This window comes from Ceratotherium simum, chromosome 22 (assembly GCF_057802395.1).
Source record: "Ceratotherium simum simum isolate JZ-2026a chromosome 22, ASM5780239v1, whole genome shotgun sequence".
Classification (NCBI taxonomy): domain Eukaryota; kingdom Metazoa; phylum Chordata; class Mammalia; order Perissodactyla; family Rhinocerotidae; genus Ceratotherium; species Ceratotherium simum.
Window position 1 is genome coordinate 22,780,107 of NC_141921.1, and position 18,092 is coordinate 22,798,198.

Here is an 18,092-nt window from a genome sequence, read left to right on the forward strand (position 1 = left end):
GGCAGCGTCCCATATAAAGTAGAGGAAGATGGACACAGATGTTAGCTCAGGGCCAGTCTTCCTCAGCAAAAAAGAGGAGGATTGGCATCAGATGTTAGCTCAGGGCTGGTCTTCCTCACAAAAAAAAAAAAAAAAAGGAAAAATAAAATACTTGCCATTATAGTATATTCCACATTTATTAGACAATTGAAAATTAGACAAAAGAAAAACAACTTTTGGCACAAGAATGCCAATTTATTCTTTTTTGGACACATGAACACAAAATATCCCTGCAGGCCAAAAAAAGTTGCAAAATTTAAACAACCATCATCTTATCTCAACATGGGGATACCACCTCTCTCTTAATAGTTTAGAAAGTACCTCGTATTGCTAGAGACATACATCCAGTCCAAATTTAATAAAATACATTTTAAAACATTACAGGCCTAACAATATATAAAAAAAATTACACTGTTAGTCAAATGAACAAATGCAAACTTTTTAGCCACTAGACATAGAAAGAGCATGAATACGTCAATAGCAAGGGATAAGAAAATGGTTAATCAATAATAAGATCTTCCCTTTAATTTTACAAGGAAAAAATCCTTGGAGTTGAAGCAGTATTGATACAATGCCCTCAGTCTCCACTTTCTTAAAATGAAAGCAGAGCTACCGCCTTGCTATTGAGCAAGAAAATCTTACAGCACATCCATAAAGGGTAGCTAGCACAGGGCGGAGAGGGTGAGCCTTGTTAAACAGTGGGTTACCTTTTCCCACAAAAAGGGTAGGCAGCTGAGCCACGTAGGTAAGCTGTGATATAGGCTGGGCACCAGATCCTAAAATACAGACCATATAGAATATGTCTGCTTGTAAATCACCACCTTTGGAAGCAGCAAATAGAATTTTCAGTAAGACTGAATATGTCCTGCCTGCCCAGACTGCTGGTTGTATTACCCAGCTAGTTCACTTTATAAACCACTCAGGTTTCAACAGCTAACAACAACAAACATAATCGGTTCAACATTTGGATCTTCACCACTCTTAATGTCCCCACGCCTTATCCCCAAATTGTTACTCTTTAGCATTGCTACATTTAAGTCTTTCACACCACATGACAGTGCCTAAACAGGCTGTGTTTTAAAAAACCAAACAGCCTAAACCTACTTCTAGAGAATGCACACCTCCCATTGATTGACACATGCATAACGATTCAGTCAGTCCCAAGGGGTTACGTTCTCAAATTGTCAAGCCAAATTAAAACTATGCATTCAGACTTGCCTGCAATAGTACTGCTGCAACTCTCATTCTGCAGTGATTACCTCTTAAAGATTCACCCCTCAGCAAACTTTTCCCAATAATCCTAGTTCTTCCATATTTCTTTCTTTCATCCCAAATGACAGCATTGCACCTTTAAAGGTACTGTTTTCCTATAAAAATAGGCCTCCCGGCTTTTCCTCCACCACCACACTGATTTGCCCCAGTGTACTACGACTGACTGAGGTCGTACAAACTGTAGAGTTCAAGTCAAGCGTATAGCCCAACTGCAGGCAAGCAAATCAGGGCTTCCTGCCTTGCTCCCTGCTCCATACATGCCAGGAGATGGTGAGAAGTGACGTTTCTTCTGTGCGTTATTAACAAGCAAGGCCCAGGCACTCAAGTGCAGGTGTGGTGCCCGCTGGCCCGGCTGCCAGCCACCAAGAGTTCTTCACATCCTGGACTCCAGTGAGTCCTCTTCCTCCTAAAAAAGCTCCTGTTTCTTTCCTCCTCTTGGGTCCAGGGTGGCCATGCTGAAGGGTATCTTGTGCTCTCCCTGAACAAGTGTGAATAAAAGCAGCAGCCAACCCCTCACCAACATGTCCTGATTTGGAGTATCCAAGTGAGGTATTTGCAAAAAAGGAAAATTTTAAGAAATTAACATCTGCCACCTTCACTCCTGCCTATGTTGTGCCTCAATTACAAAGCTTGCTTTCATCCCACTATCTGCGGAGGATAAGGAAGTCTGCACTCATCTTAATGAGCTAGAGGACTTGATACACATTATAAAACTCTCAGAGACCAGTCTCAGCAAACACTGGTGGCGCCGCTGATCAGCAGCACATGGAAATGTAAACCTCAATGTATTTACAAGCATGTTTAAAAGACTGAAGAAAAACAGTGCTTTATATTGCTGGGATTTTGAAAAGGCTAGTTTAAGAGATTTGGACTGGCTAATGAGTTCAAGCAAACACCTTTCACCATCAGATCCAGTGTTTCCCCACCAGCAGTTTCCAGAAAGAGGTGGCAAATCGTTTTACCACGTTGTGTCTGTCTCTTCCCCTAGCACCTTCCTCAGCCATATGGAGTGTGGCTCTGGGCCTTTCATCCCCTTTTCCAGCTCTCACTTCTGAGGTTCCAGGACAGAGAATTACAAGTCAGTAAAATCTGGGCTAGGAAACACCGGCTGGAACTACCAAGACTCTATGTAACTGTCGTCCATTCACAAAGTATTATCTACACTAAATACAAAATACATTTTCCCCTACACTTTAACTGATGCTTGCTTTAGATCAACTCCCTTTGTTTGGACAAGAAAGGAATCCTGTCTCTCTGTGAACAGAATCCAGAATCTATTAAGAAAAATCAACCTTTTCTGTGCAGTTTTAGTTTAATAAAAGGAAGGGAACCCCACCAAGCACATTTCAGGTTGAAAGAGAAGCAAAAAATTTGCACCACAAGTAATTGTGCGAGTAACCTTGATTCCCAGGAAAAAAAGTTTTAAATGCTGGTACATTTTTGCAAGTTGCAGCATCACTCAATGTACCTTAAGGATTGGCGAAGCCTATCCGATAAGGAAGCATCCTGGTTCTAGCTTATTTTAAAACAAAGTGACAGGACACCAACTGTGACTATAAAACAGATAAAAATAATTTTTTAAAAAGGCATGGAAATATATGTCTTTTCTGACCGGTTTCAGAAATTGCCAGATTATGATCTATAAGAAATAGCTGATAAAATCATACCGAAATCTCATCTAGAAAACTATACTGTTGGGGGAGGAAGAGAAGGGACCTTAAAAAACGTTTATTGCCAAAGGTAACTTTCTATGAGAAAAGTTTAAAAATCATTTAGATCTAACAAACCACACAGCAGCATAAAATGGGCACTTTTGAAAACTCTGAAAAATACTAAAAGCTAACTTTTTTTTTCCAAAGAGGGGAAAGTGTGAGTACTTTTGCCATGGCAGTGTTATCTGTCACTGTGACGTGTGTCACATCTGTTTGCATTACACATTCACAAAAGTCAACCAAATAAAAGATCTGCCTGTCTGAATCTGCAGCCACATATAGTGCAATTGCCTGGCAGCCCGTACTTACACCAGCACAAGTCTGTAGAGATCAATAAGATAAAGTAGTAAAACTAATAAAACTCTGTAAAACTTTCAAAAATTAATGCTCGTTAAAGGCATTTACGAGTGGCGAAGTCGGAAACCTCCATTAAAAAGTCTATGGACCCACACAATTAAATAGTTATGCTGAACTGAAATAGATTGTTTGGTTTTTCTCTCCCACTTATGCAAACACCCCACTCAATGAATACAGAAAAAAGGAATAATCTCTTATAAGACTAGAGGGATGCGGTGAACACCACAGCTAGCAAAATATTCCATAGAAACCTTTCTTGTAAAGTCCCTTAGAAAGTTCAGGCTGATCAGCCTTTGCAAGTTGAGGTAAAAATTCAGTCCAGTGCATCAGAAAAGACAATCTATGAGTAGCTATTACTTTAAAAAAATGGCTCAATTTTGTTGACGCATCAGACAGTGCTGCGAAGTATAGATTCAGTGCAACTATTCCGAGCTGCTGGTAGAAGACCACCTGAAGTCAACTTGGCTCTCTCTAGAGGCGGTAGGCATTTGAAACATTTTGAGGCTGGGGTGCCAAATTGGTCGAGTTCTTTTTCTGAGACTCTCAGGCAAAATACATTGTGTGCTGGGTATCATGGTGGATCTGCACAGCTTTAGCCAAGGCCTGAGGATCTCGGCCGTTGCTCTGTCCTGACACATGACTGCCTTCCGCGCTGTAACGAGAATAAAGCAAAAAACCAGTTGTAACAAAAGACCGCTTCAAACATCACATGTTTCAAATAGCACGAATAGTACTGGATTCAAGATCTTAGGCTCAAGCTGTGGCTCCCTAAATAATTTGTAACGTCTCTCTAAACATCAGTTTGCTCAACTGAAAAATGCAATACAACTTATTTAATGGGTTGTTGCAATAATTAAATAAAATAATGTCTGCAAAGACCCAAATCCTTAACGGTGCCTACGTAAGGACTTCCATTGTCCATTATGTCTGGTTAATGCCTACTGGTCCTTCAGCCTTCAGTCAAGTGTCATCTCCCCCAAAGAAATTTTGCCTGACTCCAAAGTTTAGGTCAGAGCCACCTGGAACATCCTTTCACAGAATCCTCTACTTTTCATTCATTTGAAAGAAGCAATTGAAATTAAGTTATTAATTGGCTAATTATTTATTTCCCCACTGGGATGTAAACTCCAAGAAAGCAGCAACTTCATCTATCTTAATCACCTCTGAATCCCTAGTATCTGGCACATAGTATAGCTTCAATAATCATTTGTTGAAGGAATGAATGAATATATGTGCCTAGCACAGTGCTGCAACATAGGAGACACTACAAATGTGGCTATGTCACCAGTCTCACCAGGTATATGACCTTGGACAAGTAACAACTCCTCTGAACTTTGGTCTTTCAGGATAACCATAACAACTCCTGAACATATCTCTTAAGGGTACCATGTGATATAAAGGGCTTGGTAAACTGTAAATCACCATCCCTCTTCTGCTTTCTCTACTTAAATTACTATTATCTTTATCTTCTAGACTCAAAGTCTTAGTTATCTTTTACTTCATCCTCTTCTCTGTCACTCACTCCTAATTCACTGTTAAGTACTATCTATTTTATCCCAGGAATAGCTTTTTACATTTAACAGAGACAATCTTGCTCTAACATACTTCCCCAGCTTCATGCCTGCTATTCCCCTTTCATACGCTCCAGCCAAAGAAAACTTGCTATTGTCCAAACATGTCACTTGTTTTCTCTTCTTTGTGTCCATTGTTCCCTCTGCCTGGAAAATCCTTTTCTCTTCTTTGTAGAGCGAAATCCTACCCATCCAGCTATGAAATCTTCTCTAACAGCCTTTCCTCTGATGTCCCATTGCACTTTTATTTATACTGCTTTGGGCTAACTGTCAGTTCTAGGTTTACCTGTATCGTTTCCCTTACTGAAACATAAAATCCCAGGAAACGTATCTTCCTCATCTTAATGTTTTTAGTACCTAGCACAGTGCTGGGTACACAGTCAATACCCCATAAACGTGTTGAATGAACAGATGTGTATTACCGAATGGAAGGTACAAAGCTACAGCTGGGCGTTTTCCATAACAGCGTATTTTCAACCCTTACAGAAATAGACTCGCAGTGGAATGTCTACTATTTAGCAGCTGAATTCAGACTTGGGGAAGAGCCCAGAAACTGCTACACTTCACAGACGGTCATTTGGAAAAGCAAATTAATGCAGAGAGCTTGTTTAGCTATTTAATAGTAGCTCAGTAATGGGTCAAAATGTCTGATTCTCTTGAGATCCCTATTTGGGGATGAGAATGGTCTGGCATCCTTCCTCCTCCCACACACACACCCAGGTTCACTCTGGTGCATTCGTCCAGAGTGTCCTGAAAGCAAAGTGAATAGGTCAGGACTTCCCTTTTCATGAAGTGGAATCCACAGGCCTGTGACTGCTCTGATTGGAGCCAGGGCACTGTGTTGGCCACTTTTTGAGGGTGCTCAGGAGCTGAGCAGAACTGAACGCATTTGGCTGCATCGGAAAACCACAGGCAGCTCCAAATTAGACTGCTTTCTTTGGGCAGACTTTAGACACACCATACAAGTATGAACGAGCCTGAACACTTCTTGGACCAAAAGTCACATTATAAGCTCTTGAAGGCAAATGCAATTTTATTTGCTTCTTGAAATTTAAACCCTAAAAGGAATTTTAACTCTTCCCAAAAGTTTTCTGTAGTAGCTCATTTTTTTTTTTAACATGCTGCTAACATAGACAGAAAGCGATTTTACTGTGCCTGAGAAACTTGCCTGTCATGATCTTTATCCACCAAATGATACCTTGCCCTGAATGCTACAAGCCGGGCATAATATGCAGGGGCTGGAATAGAGACTGAGCGTGTACACCGCACATAGGTGTGACATAGCTGGTAAGTTAGTAGCTGGAGCTCATCTGCAGTGAAGCAGTTGTCATCCCACAAAACCTGGTAATGTGAAGGACGGCTGGTTCCCTGGAGAGAGAGTTTTATGATTAATATATTTCTGATATGGGTTGACTACCTGAGAAGAGAGAAGAATTGAAACCTACTCCCTAAATTCAGAAGTATTCCTACCTAGCACACCTACAAGCAGATACCTAGACCAAAAGATAACAGCTCTAGGATATAAGCATTAACAAAGTTATGCACAGGGTTTAATAACAAGTCTACTCAAGCTAGTTGCTAAATTAGCAAACATCTCCCTATCAAGTCAAAGATCTGGACCAGCTTCCAAATTACCTGAATTCCTGCATGACTACAGAGGTAAAAGTCAAACTCCGATGGATGGGTGATGGTGCTATCCACTGTAGTGCCTGCTGGTACATTGCCACTTTTTCCAACCTACCAAAGAAAAAAAGGTATAACTAGTCATCAAAGTGCCAAACTGAGCTCAGGCCATTTTTTTCTTTTATGTGTTAATTGATAACAAGTTAGTAAATTGCTCTTAAGTGAAGTCTTGAAAACCAGTTTAATTCAAGATGTTGAATTTTTTGTAACTTTCCCTTAGCCCAACCATTTCACCCTTAAGTATTTTTTCAAACAATTCTATTCGATGGTTTCTCTAGGGGAATCCAGACAAAGAATTATTTTACCTGTGGCTTTGAGCTGCATTATTGTCACCTATTCACAGATGACACATTGGTATGTTCGCAGAGGGGAAAAAAAAAAGACATTTACGGAAGATAAGCTTCCTGAGAAAAAAATCAGTTTTATCCCTTACTTGGAGTAAAAAAAAAATCCACAACTTTCAGTAAAAGTTAAGATGAAGGAATCTTTGAACTGGTTCACCAGGTTCAACAAAATGAATACTCTTATGGGATCAATAAGCCACTGGCACATGCATTATCAGGAGGAGTGCACTGAAAGGGGAATTAGGAGAACCAAAGTTTCAATGCTAGGCCTAGCCCTGCAATCACACACCTCGGACAAAACATAATATCTTTGGGTCTAAATTTAACCAGCTATAAAATTAGGTGATGATCTCTTATACTTTAAAAATTCTAAAGTTCTTCTATAGCCAAAACTCTAAAATCAAACTTCTAGGAAAGAAGAGAGGGAAACTTCAGAAATGCATTTATAAGGAAAGGAATTAAATCTTGCTATTTGGTCAATTTTCATCCTCTTCTGCTGTACAGCAGGGTTCCATATGAGGAATTTTAGTTAGCATATAGCCACAAATTTGATGGGAGTGTATTTGGCACCATTCTAACTACTATAAACTTCAGCTGACTATCATACACCAATGCATACAAGAACATCCATGAGTACAGAAAAGTCTCATTCCATCAAATTCATATGTGAACTTGGCTTCTTAGGTGGACAAGAGAAAATGTAACTGAGTTATAATAGTTCCAGCATTGGTGGGTTTTTTTTGTGTGTGTGCAGAAGAAGATCAGCCCTGAGCTAACACCCAATGCCAATCCTCCTCTTTTTCGCTGAGGAAGATTGGCCCTGGGCTAACATCTGTGCCCATCTTCCTCTCCTTTATATGGAACGCCGTCACAGCATGGCTTGACAAGCGGTGCATCAGTGTGTGCCCGGGATCCGAACCTGCAAACCCTGGGCAGCCGAGGCAGAGTGCGCACACTTAACTGCTGTGCCACCGGGCCGGCCCCATCCAGTATTGTTTCCCAAAGTGTATGCTTTAGGAATATTAGTTCTGCAGGATGTGTTTAGGTGTTCTTTGATGAAACAAATTTGAGAAATACTGGGTTAAACCAAAGTTAAAAAGGCTTTTCTATTGTATGACTTCTCAGAATCTTTACTTTATAATAAAGAGGGATTTAGAACTTTTATTTAGTAATTTAAGAGGGAGATGAAATATATAGCATTTCCCAAACTTATTTGACCATAGAATCTCTTTAAAAAAAAATCTCTTGGAATCTACAGATGAGAGCCTAAAAGGGGAAAAGGGGATCCAGGCACGTTCAATTCAACAATTATTGCTTGACCACCCATGTGCAAGGCTCTGCAGCAGATGTTGGGGATGAGAAACAGAGAGAGGGAGAAACAGAGGCACAGAGAAAACTAGTGAACTGCCCTCCCGCCCTTCACGAAAACCATATACAATGAACTGCAATGCAATGTGATAAGGGCATTATAAAAAGCACTGGGAAAAGCTGGTGGAAGGAAATAGTGGAGCCATGCCTTATAGGATAAGTAGCAGTTGAAAGAGGGGATGAGATAAAAACGGGAAATGCTCCAAATATCCTTTCACATCAGGAATGGATAAACAAACTGTGGTTCATCTACATCATGAAATACTACTCAGCAATAAAAAGAAACAAACTACTGATACGCATGATAACTTGGATGAATCTCAGATGCATTATGCTAAGTAAAAGGAGCCAGACTCAAAGGATATGGGATTCCATTTATATGACATTCTGGAAGAAACAAAACTATAGGGACAGAATACATATCAGTGGTTGCCAGGGGCTGTAGGTGAGGGAAAGGGTTGACTACAAAAGGGCATAAGAGAATTTTTGTGTGTGATAGAATCATTCTATATCTTTATTGAGGTGGTGGTTACATAACTATATGCATTTGTCAAAATTTGCAGGACAGTACACTTAAAAGGGCAAATTATTGTATCTGTATTATATCTTAACAAAAACAATGAAAAAAAGGAGTGGGATGGATGTGGTCACTCCAGGGATAAAAACAGACTATGTATATGGGAAATGGAAGGTGTAGGAGGGCATGGAAAGAGATGAAACTAAAATGTTACGTTTTGGCTATGTTGGGAAAACACTGAACACCATAAGAAAGCATCTGGCAGGCAATGGGGGATATGTGAAGATTTTTGAGCAGTGGAGTGGCAGGATAAGGTCTGTATTTTAAAAACTTAGCCCCAGAGAACAAGCTGGTGGTTACCAATGCAGAGGGGTACGGGGGCATGGGTGAAATAGGTGAAGGGTATTAAGAAGTACAAACTTTCAGTTACAAAATAAATAAGTCACAAGGATGCAACATACAGCATAGGGAATATAGTCAATAATATTGTAATAACTTTGTATGGCGACAGAAGGTTAGCAGACTTATCGTGGTGAGCATTTTGTAATATAGTATATAATTATCGAATCACTATGTTGTATGCTTGAAACTAATATAATATCATATGTCAATTATACTTAAAAAATAAAGGAGGCAAAGACACCAATAAAGATAAATGCATGAAATAAAAGAAAAAAAAGAAACTAGCCCTGACAGTAGATGGAGGATGCATTTGTGAAGGAGGAATGGAGACAAGGAGACCTCTAGGAATCTCCTGCAATACAGAAGAGTTCTGCCTAGTTAGAGGGAACACACAAGAGTGAGAACTGAAACGAGAGATTTCAGGGCAGAACACAGAGGACTATTTGACCAACTGGACATGGGAGGACAGTAAACGAGAAGAAGAATTTACAGACAACTCTGAAGTCTCTAGCTTGGCTGACATATTTAATATACAGTGATGCCAAGTAACAGAAGAAAAGGAAAACTGGGGGTGGAATAGGTTTTGGAAGAGGATAAAACAATAAGTAGAAGGTTTAGCGGTGTTTTGCTTGAAATGTCTGTGGTAGATTGTATCGCTGGTGCCAAATATTCCTGTGCCCCTCCCTGGGGGAAGATTATACATCCCCACCCAATTAACTCAGGAGTGGCCATGTAACTTGCTTTGACTGATAAAATGTGTCCTGAAATGTGTTACTTCTGGGCAGAAGCATAAGAGCCAGCATATGGCTTATTGTGTATCTTTTTTCCCCTCTGCTACAATGACTGGCCATGTTCCAAATAGATGCTTCTATGTCAGCCTAGGTTCCAAAGGGAGGACAGCAGGGTCACAGCTGCAGCAGAGCCACAATGAAAGTGTAACGTGAGCAAGAAATAAATCTTTGTAAGCCACTAAGACTTTGGAGTTTTTTGTTACCACAGCACAGCCTAGCCTATCTTGACTGATTTGATGCCTATAGAGCATCTAAGTAAATACGTCTGGTGGATAATTGGAAGTGCAGATCAGGAGCGGCATAGAAAAGTTTAGAGCTGGAAATACGGATTTAGGAATCTATAAGCAAATAAGCAAATTAGGTGAGACTAAAGAGAGGTGAAATTGAGAAAAGAAGAGGGAGAAGTATGAAATGCCAGGAAACACCAGTGTTTAATGGACAGAGGAGGAAGACGAGTCAAAAAAAGCCTGATGATAGAGGTGGGTAGTGAACCTGGAAAGTCACATTGCTAAGGCCAAAGAAGGCAACCGTCCTAAGTGCTGTAAAGAGGTCAGTGTAGGAACCTGACAAGATATCTCTAGGTTCAAAATGATCAAGTCATTGAGGGAAAACCTTAGATGGAGTCATTGAAATCAACCTCAGGCTACAGAGAATGGACGTATGATGTGAGAAGGTACAGACAGAAAGTTAAGTCATTTTTTTTCCTAAAAGTTCGGTCATGAAAGGAAGGAAAGATAAGGTGGCAGGTACACTGAGGGAGAGGCAGAGTGAAGAGAAGTTTATTGGGGTGACTGAGGAAGAGTTAAGAAACTTTAGAGGGTGAGGAGAAGGAGGCAATAGAACGGGAAAGATTGAAATTTTGGAAACTGACGGATAATCAATGAAGTAAGGCTCTAGAGAAGGCAGGAAGGATTAGGAACACAAGCATAGGTGGGGGACGACAAAGCATAAGTGGAGAGATTCGCCTCTAGGATGTGAGGAAAGAGATAAGAAAACACAAGATTTAACTAAATTTGAACGTAGAGGAGAGGAAGCCAAGAAAATTCATGCCTTCTAGATTTTGTTTTCTGGGGGAAATAGAAGGTTGTTCTATTGTTGGCAATGTAAATTGTTGGCAATTAATCGTCATGGATAGGGTTGGGGAGTTGAGAAGAGTGTAAAGGTTTGGAACAGATGCTATGGCAAATAGGATAAATGAAAAAATTGCAGCATCAAAGACTTGGCTGAAATTTGCTATCATGAATTTGTAATAAGGTTCATTATTAAACAAATGACTTTTTTTCCTCAGTAACCTCTATCAACCTAAGAGCAGAAGTAAAGAAAATGGGCAAGTGGACTAATTCAGAGTTGGAGATTGGCAAGAGGCACGTTTAGAGAACTGACGATGCTGAAAAGTGTGAGGGGTGTAAAGTAGACCAAAGGCTGGGACTGTCAATCTTGAAAGGGTAGGAGTGACACTGGATGGTAAAGAACAAAACTATGAGATAGCCTGGGGTTTTAGAAAGATAGTACAGGTCCTAAAGCTACATGGATAGCAAGTTGACAAAGGGATGAAGAGGTGACAGTGCAATTAGGGAGCGAATGGCAGGATGTTTTGTGCCCAGAGCTCAGGCAAGAGTTCAGAGAATTTGTATTAGCAGAGTCTAAGAAGTACTACTGAGTCAGAGTTTGGGCAATTTCAAAACAGCGCTTGGAATCTGGTGGACCTGGAGCCCAAGGAGAAAACTTTAGTTCTCTAATGATTCACAAAACAAAAACAGCTCAGCTTTGGATTAGAGACAAAAACTAAGGGCGTACTAGAATATAATGGGAGTGACCCAGAAGATTATAAGATTAGGCAACAGAAAGAACTGGTCTCCCTGGGGGTGGATCAGGGAGGGCCTGGAAAAGATGAAGTAATGTCATAAAAATATCATAGAAGCAAAGTCATCCAATATTATGTACCTAAACCTACCTAGATTATATACAAATATAAGATTATAGATAGATTACACAAAACGTCTTTTATCAAGTGCTGGGAATTGTACTCCAAATTAATATTCTTTCACTAATTTGATCCTTACAACAACCCTGTGAAATAAATGTTGTTCCTAACACATTTTACAGTTGAGAACATTATGGCTTAGAGAAGTTAAGTAACTTGCCCATGGTTAGTAAGTGTGACATCATAAACATTCAAAGTTTGTACCCTAAGAATCCCCTGCATTGATATAAAATCATTTGGAAGAGAAATTTTTCTTTACCCTCTAGAACCATGCCTCAGGCGCTGTCAGCAAAAAGTAGCAAGTGGCAGTAAAGTCCAAATAGATAAACGTGCCCTTTGGAGGTTGCCTGTATGACCCTAGTGTTCCTGGAATGTTTCTGATCTCCCCTTAAAAACTCTAGAAACCAGCATTTCTGTCACACGAGAGAAATATTCAGTCTTGAAACCTGTATAATTCAGAATTGGTCATCTAAGATGAACAGTAGTTAGCATATTTAGTAAATTATTATTACACACTTATGCTTTTAGAAAAAAAATTATAGGTATGCCCACTCAAAACACATTTACTTGTATCACATAATGAAGCTTATCCTATGTTTTCTTACCCTTTCTGTTTTATCTGCACAGAAGAGTCGTGTGTGATGTCTTTTCTGTACCACAATGTAGGTTATTCCTGGCCGGTAATCTTCTTCCAAGCTAATACAGGCCTTTCGAATTGCTATTAGTTCTGGCCAAGCTACCTAGGAGTTAGAAATGGAATGACGTTTAGTTGAGAACTCACCTAATATCTCTCGAATCTGATTTACCCAGACTGGCAGATGTGAGGAAGCCCCAAAGGGCAACTCTGAGATCATGAGAGTACCTGCTTCATTTGTCCCTCGGATACTCCTCCACGGTAATAGATGATCCGAGTGGGTTTGAAGCGTGTGGATTTGTAGAACTGGATGAGCAGCTCTCGAACCATGTTAGTAAGGTCCTGGATTACCTCCTGACTATAGAGGAGCTCCTGGGAGATCTCCTGGCGGGAAGTCTGCACCCGAACGGTGGCACAGTACCGGCTGGGGTGGCCGTCCATACTGCCAACCACAGCGGCAATGGAAGGCTTCTTCCCATCCCCTGCCGGCGGGTGTGTGACATCCGCTCCCAGGAAAATGACAGGCTGCTGGAACACCGAGGGCCTGCTCAGATTTAAGGAGACGTTGCCACTCAGACACACAGATGAAAATGTTTGTGTTCAGCAAGCTCACCAGATACAGTCACAGATAGAATCTTATAAGAGAGAATGAAGACTTATGCCCGTTGGTAGAGAACTCTAAGGCCCACCGAGAATCTGTGCCACCCAGTACAACGCATCTGAACTGACTGAAGAAGTCAACATGGTTCCTCTGTAATAGTAGGAAGGGAAGAATTAAAAAAGAGGACCTGACCCAAAGATAAGAAAATCTCTATGTGTAAAGGGAAAACTTTCTCAGAACAGGCTTTCTTGGAATCCTGGGATTTCTACAACAGATACAGAATTGCAGGATTTACATGGACTGGGATAAAAGCCCCAATTCTTTTTAAGATGTGAGACTTAGGAAAAAGAATCATTCTATGTCCTTCCCTGTTTTATTTTTATCGATAGTATTTATCACTTACACCACATATTTTACTTATTTATTGTCCACCCACACACCCACACCCACATACACACCCACACATAAACACACACAAGAATGTAAGCTCCACTAGGGCAGGAATTTTGTTTTGTCCTGTTCACTACAGGACAAAACTGTTTCTGTCCTGTATCCCTAGTGCCTAGAACACTGCCTAGCACACAGTTGGTGCTCAATAAATATTTGTTGAAGGAATGAATTCATTTATTTAGCACTGATATCTCTATCAAAGAAATCAAGGAAAAAATATCATGCTTCACTGGTAAATTCTTTTTTTTTTTTTTAATCTGTGACAGATAGGAATTTCTCCTGTTTTTTTTTTTTTGGAGGGAAAGATTTGCCCTGGGCTAACATCTGTTGCCAATCTTCCTCTTTTTTCTTTCCTCCCCAAAGCCCCAAGCATGGCTGTATATCCTAGTTGTAAGTCGTTCTAGTTCTTCTTTGTGAGCTGCCACCAAAGCATGGCAACTGACAGCTGGGTGGCATGGTTTCGCAACCAGGAAATGAACCCAGGCTGCCGATGTGGGGAGCAATGAACTTTAACCACTAGGCCATCATGGCTGGCTCTCCGGTAAATTCTTAAAGGTAGGATTTGGGACTGAGTGTTGATTCTTAAAGTGTAATATAGGAGGCATCCCAAATCTGAAAATCTAACGTAAGTGGTGATAAAGATGTAATAGGTACTAAAGGATAGATACCTCCATGAGGGCAGAGGCTGTATTGTATTTCTCTACACGTATCATCATACAACATGAACCTGGCACAAAGCAGTATAACAGCAAACATGTATCTATAACACACATATATATGACATAATAACAACTTACATATACTATGTACCAGCCACAGTGCTAAGCATTTCATGTATTAATCCATTTAATCCTCACAACAATTCTATGTGGGTGGTACAACTATTATCTCAATTTTCCATATTTAAAAAACGAGACATAAGAGGATAAGGAACTTGCACAAGATCATACAGCTAGGAAGTGGTAAAGCAGGAATCCAAACCCAGAAAGTCTGACACTGAAGTATGCACACTAGGCCACTATGCTATATTGTCTCACATGTTTGGGGTAAAACTAAATGATTTCAGCCTTTAGATTAATTTCCCCTGTGGCCTGTATACCTCATCTACCAATGCTGCAGGAAGGACTTATTTACCTAGAAGTTTCATTCAAGGACAAAAATGAGAATTGTGATATGATTGTGCAAGAGTAAGGCACTCGGGCCGGCCCCATGGCTTAGCGGTTAAGTGCGTGCGCTCCGCTGCTGGCGGCTCAGGTTCGGATCCCGGGTGCGCACTGACACACTGCTTCTCCGGCCATGCTGAGGCCGCGTCCCACATACAGCAACTAGAAGGCTGTGCAACTATGACTTACAACTATCTAGTGGGGCTTTGGGGGGAAAAAATAAATAAATAAATAAATAAAATTAAAAAAAAAATGTGAATAGTTTAAAAAAAAAAAGAGTAAGGCACTCAATTTTATCTTCTTCTCAAGTATAGCAATGACTAAACTTAACTTTTCAAAGCACTTTCACATAAAAACATTTTAGAGTTAACAAGTCAGAGATTATCTCAATAGATAAAGAAACTACAAATCAATGAAAAGAATGACAACCCAATCTAAGAAACAGGCAAAGAACTGAACAGGCCCATCGCAAAACAGGATGTCCAAACAGCCAATAAGCACATGAAAATGTGCTCAACATGTTTAGTCATCAGGCGAATGCAAATTAAAACCATAATGAGATACTATTACCCCCAACCAAAACAGCTAAAATTAAAAGGACTGATACCACCAAGTGTTGGTGACAATATGGAGCAACTACAACTCTCAATGGAAACATCAATTGGTATAACCACTTTGGAAAAGTACTTGGCAGTATCTATCAATGCTAAATATATGTATTCTCCAACGCAGCAATTCCACTCTGGGATATATACACAACAGAAAGACTTAAGTCCACCAAAAACGTAGAATTGTATAATGAATGTACAATAATATCCATCAACGGTAGAACATATAAAAATTTTGTGGTATATTCTTATAACGAAATAATACACAACAATGAAAAAGAATAAACTACTACTTAATACAGTAAGATGAATGAAACTCAGATACACAGTGTTGAACAAAAGAAGACAGACACAAAATATTATATACTGTATGGTTCCATTTATATGAAGTTTAAAAACAAGCAAAACTAATCTATGGTGACAGAGTTCAGAACAGTGGTTACTTTGGGGGGTTATCTATTGGGAGGGGTCACAAGGAAGCCTGATGAGGTGCTGGAAATGTTCTATATCCAACCTGGGTGGTGGTTACATGAGTGTAAAAATATATAAGAAAAAGTAATCAAGATTCATATTTGAGATTTGTGTCCTTTACCGTAAATTACATTGTTACATCTTAATAAAAAAGTAGGAAAAACAGAGTTCAGAACCTTACCTTTGATGAGGCACAAGCACATTATTAATTCCTCCAAGCTTTGCATTTATCTTCAGGCAAAGGTTGGAAAGGGTTTGAGGTGAGGTCTTCACTACGTTTTTTACCTGGACACACTGTGTGGCCATACCCAGGAGGGTATCTCCAACACGTTTCACCTCCGCTACAAAAATAAGTTAATTAATTAATTTTAAAATGTTTAAATATCCTCCTAATTACTTAGAGGAAAAAACCCCACACATGGACATTTACAGAGTGCCTACTATATACTGTACACTGTGCTAGATGCTTTTCATCTGTGGTTCTTTCATCTGCTAAACCCCCAGGGCAATTTTTTTCAGTTTGGATAAACCAGCCCTCCCCCTCCACTTTTCTTCCCTCCTGCAGGCCTTGAAGCTGGCACACTTCCTTTATTCTTAGATGCTGCTTGCCACCGCTCAGTCCCTTGAGGTTACTTTTCCCACAGGACTGGTCTGGCATAGGAATCAGTCTCCCCAGCTCCTCTCTCTAATTACACATGCCAGCCCTTTGAATTTTAAGTTTTTTTCTTCCTTATTTTTTTCTCTAAACACTAGAGATAAACAGAAGGTAACAAAAGAAACAAATATAGAGAGGGTTGAAGACATTTTATAAAGTTCAAATAGCTGGTCTGTAGTTCCCAAATCCTTTACTTAAATGATAGCCAAAAAAACTTTGTATCATTCTTCTTATAATAGATACAAACTAAACAGCTCCTTTTCTGGAAGTGGTAGGCTCTCTCATTCTTCCCCACTCTGATACTCCTAAGTGCTTTTCAGCAAACATTCCAGTTATCTCTGCTTTGGGTACTATGTAGAATTGCACTGTATGCCCTGGCCCTCATTCCCACCACATTCCCTGGCTCCCGTTCCCACATCCCCCACACAGGCTGGGTAGGCCATACAGCTGGTTGTGGCCAAAAAGTTGGGGACATTAAGAACTCTCCAGAGCTCTCTTTTCTCTCTGCCTTCGGGCCAGCAACATTCCAAATAGCGACTGCTCTGCCAACCTGGGTCTCAGAGTGAAAATGATATGATGACACAGAGCAGAGGTTGCAGTCTACCCTCAATGGACACAGTAGGAGCAAAAAATAAACCTTTGTTGCTTTGAGCCAAAAATAAACCTTTGCTTTGAGAGTTTGGGGTTGTTTTGAGTGCAGCTTAACCTAGATTATCCTGACTGTTACACCTGCTACTTGAAATCATGTCTCATTCAACAATAAAAGGGTCCGTACCATATACTGGTGTCTTCCCAGGCAAGATAACCACTATGAGCTGTAGGCCCACATATGTCATTTTCAGATGTTTAAACATGGGCTCCACGCTGTCTGCACCTTGTGCATACTTGCAGAAACATGGCTGACCCTGGATGGGCATTCCTGCATCCTTAGAGATTTTACGGAGCTGGTCAGTGAAACTTCTGTCAAGATAGAATCAGTGGCACAGTGCTTTCATTTCAGAGTACATTCTTAGCATTTATTTCCCTCTAAGATACTTCTTTCAGTTCTGCAAACGCTTAGCCAAAATTAGAAACAAACAAATAAACAGAAAACCCATCTTTAACTGGTTGCCAAAAATAGACTGGCAGATGTATCACTGCAATTATAATGCAGAAGAATCAGTATTATTAAGATATCAGATTATTATTTCAAAGTTTTAAATAATTATGCCTCAGCTGGGCCCCAGGGACTAGAATAGCATTCTTGTCCAAGGATTTTTTTAAACATTCAAGTCAGTAATACTGGACTGAAGAGAAGCAAGGTCAAAATTTCAGGGAACATGCATTCTGAACCCTGATACGAGAATAGTTGGGTAAGCTTGTGTTCAATTGAGAACACAGAAACACGCAGTCACAAAATCAGCGTATTTAGGATTACATTCAAATTTGTAACAAATCTGATTCAATGACAATGTCAAAAGAAATCACCAC

The 18,092-nt window shown here is 40.0% G+C and overlaps 1 protein-coding gene across 3 annotated transcripts in view; it reads right to left on the reverse strand.

The window, feature by feature from the left end:
- Positions 1–204: 204 nt before the first annotated feature.
- The window catches only part of LOC101400430 (protein argonaute-4), a 36,631-nt gene continuing 18,743 nt past the window's right edge, over positions 205–18,092 (reverse strand). For 2 of the 3 annotated variants that reach the window (XM_014784139.2, XM_087446295.1), the window contains 7 exons: positions 17,398–17,582; positions 16,149–16,308; positions 12,903–13,218; positions 12,646–12,780; positions 6,587–6,688; positions 6,120–6,319; positions 205–4,032 (listed from right to left, as the gene is read on the reverse strand). In XM_014784139.2, the coding sequence (XP_014639625.2) occupies positions 3,924–4,032; positions 6,120–6,319; positions 6,587–6,688; positions 12,646–12,780; positions 12,903–13,218; positions 16,149–16,308; positions 17,398–17,582 (1,207 nt within the window). In that variant the 3' untranslated portion in view covers positions 205–3,923. The remainder of the gene's footprint in view (positions 4,033–6,119; positions 6,320–6,586; positions 6,689–12,645; positions 12,781–12,902; positions 13,219–16,148; positions 16,309–17,397; positions 17,583–18,092) is intronic. The other variant, XM_087446294.1, reaches the window with a different exon arrangement.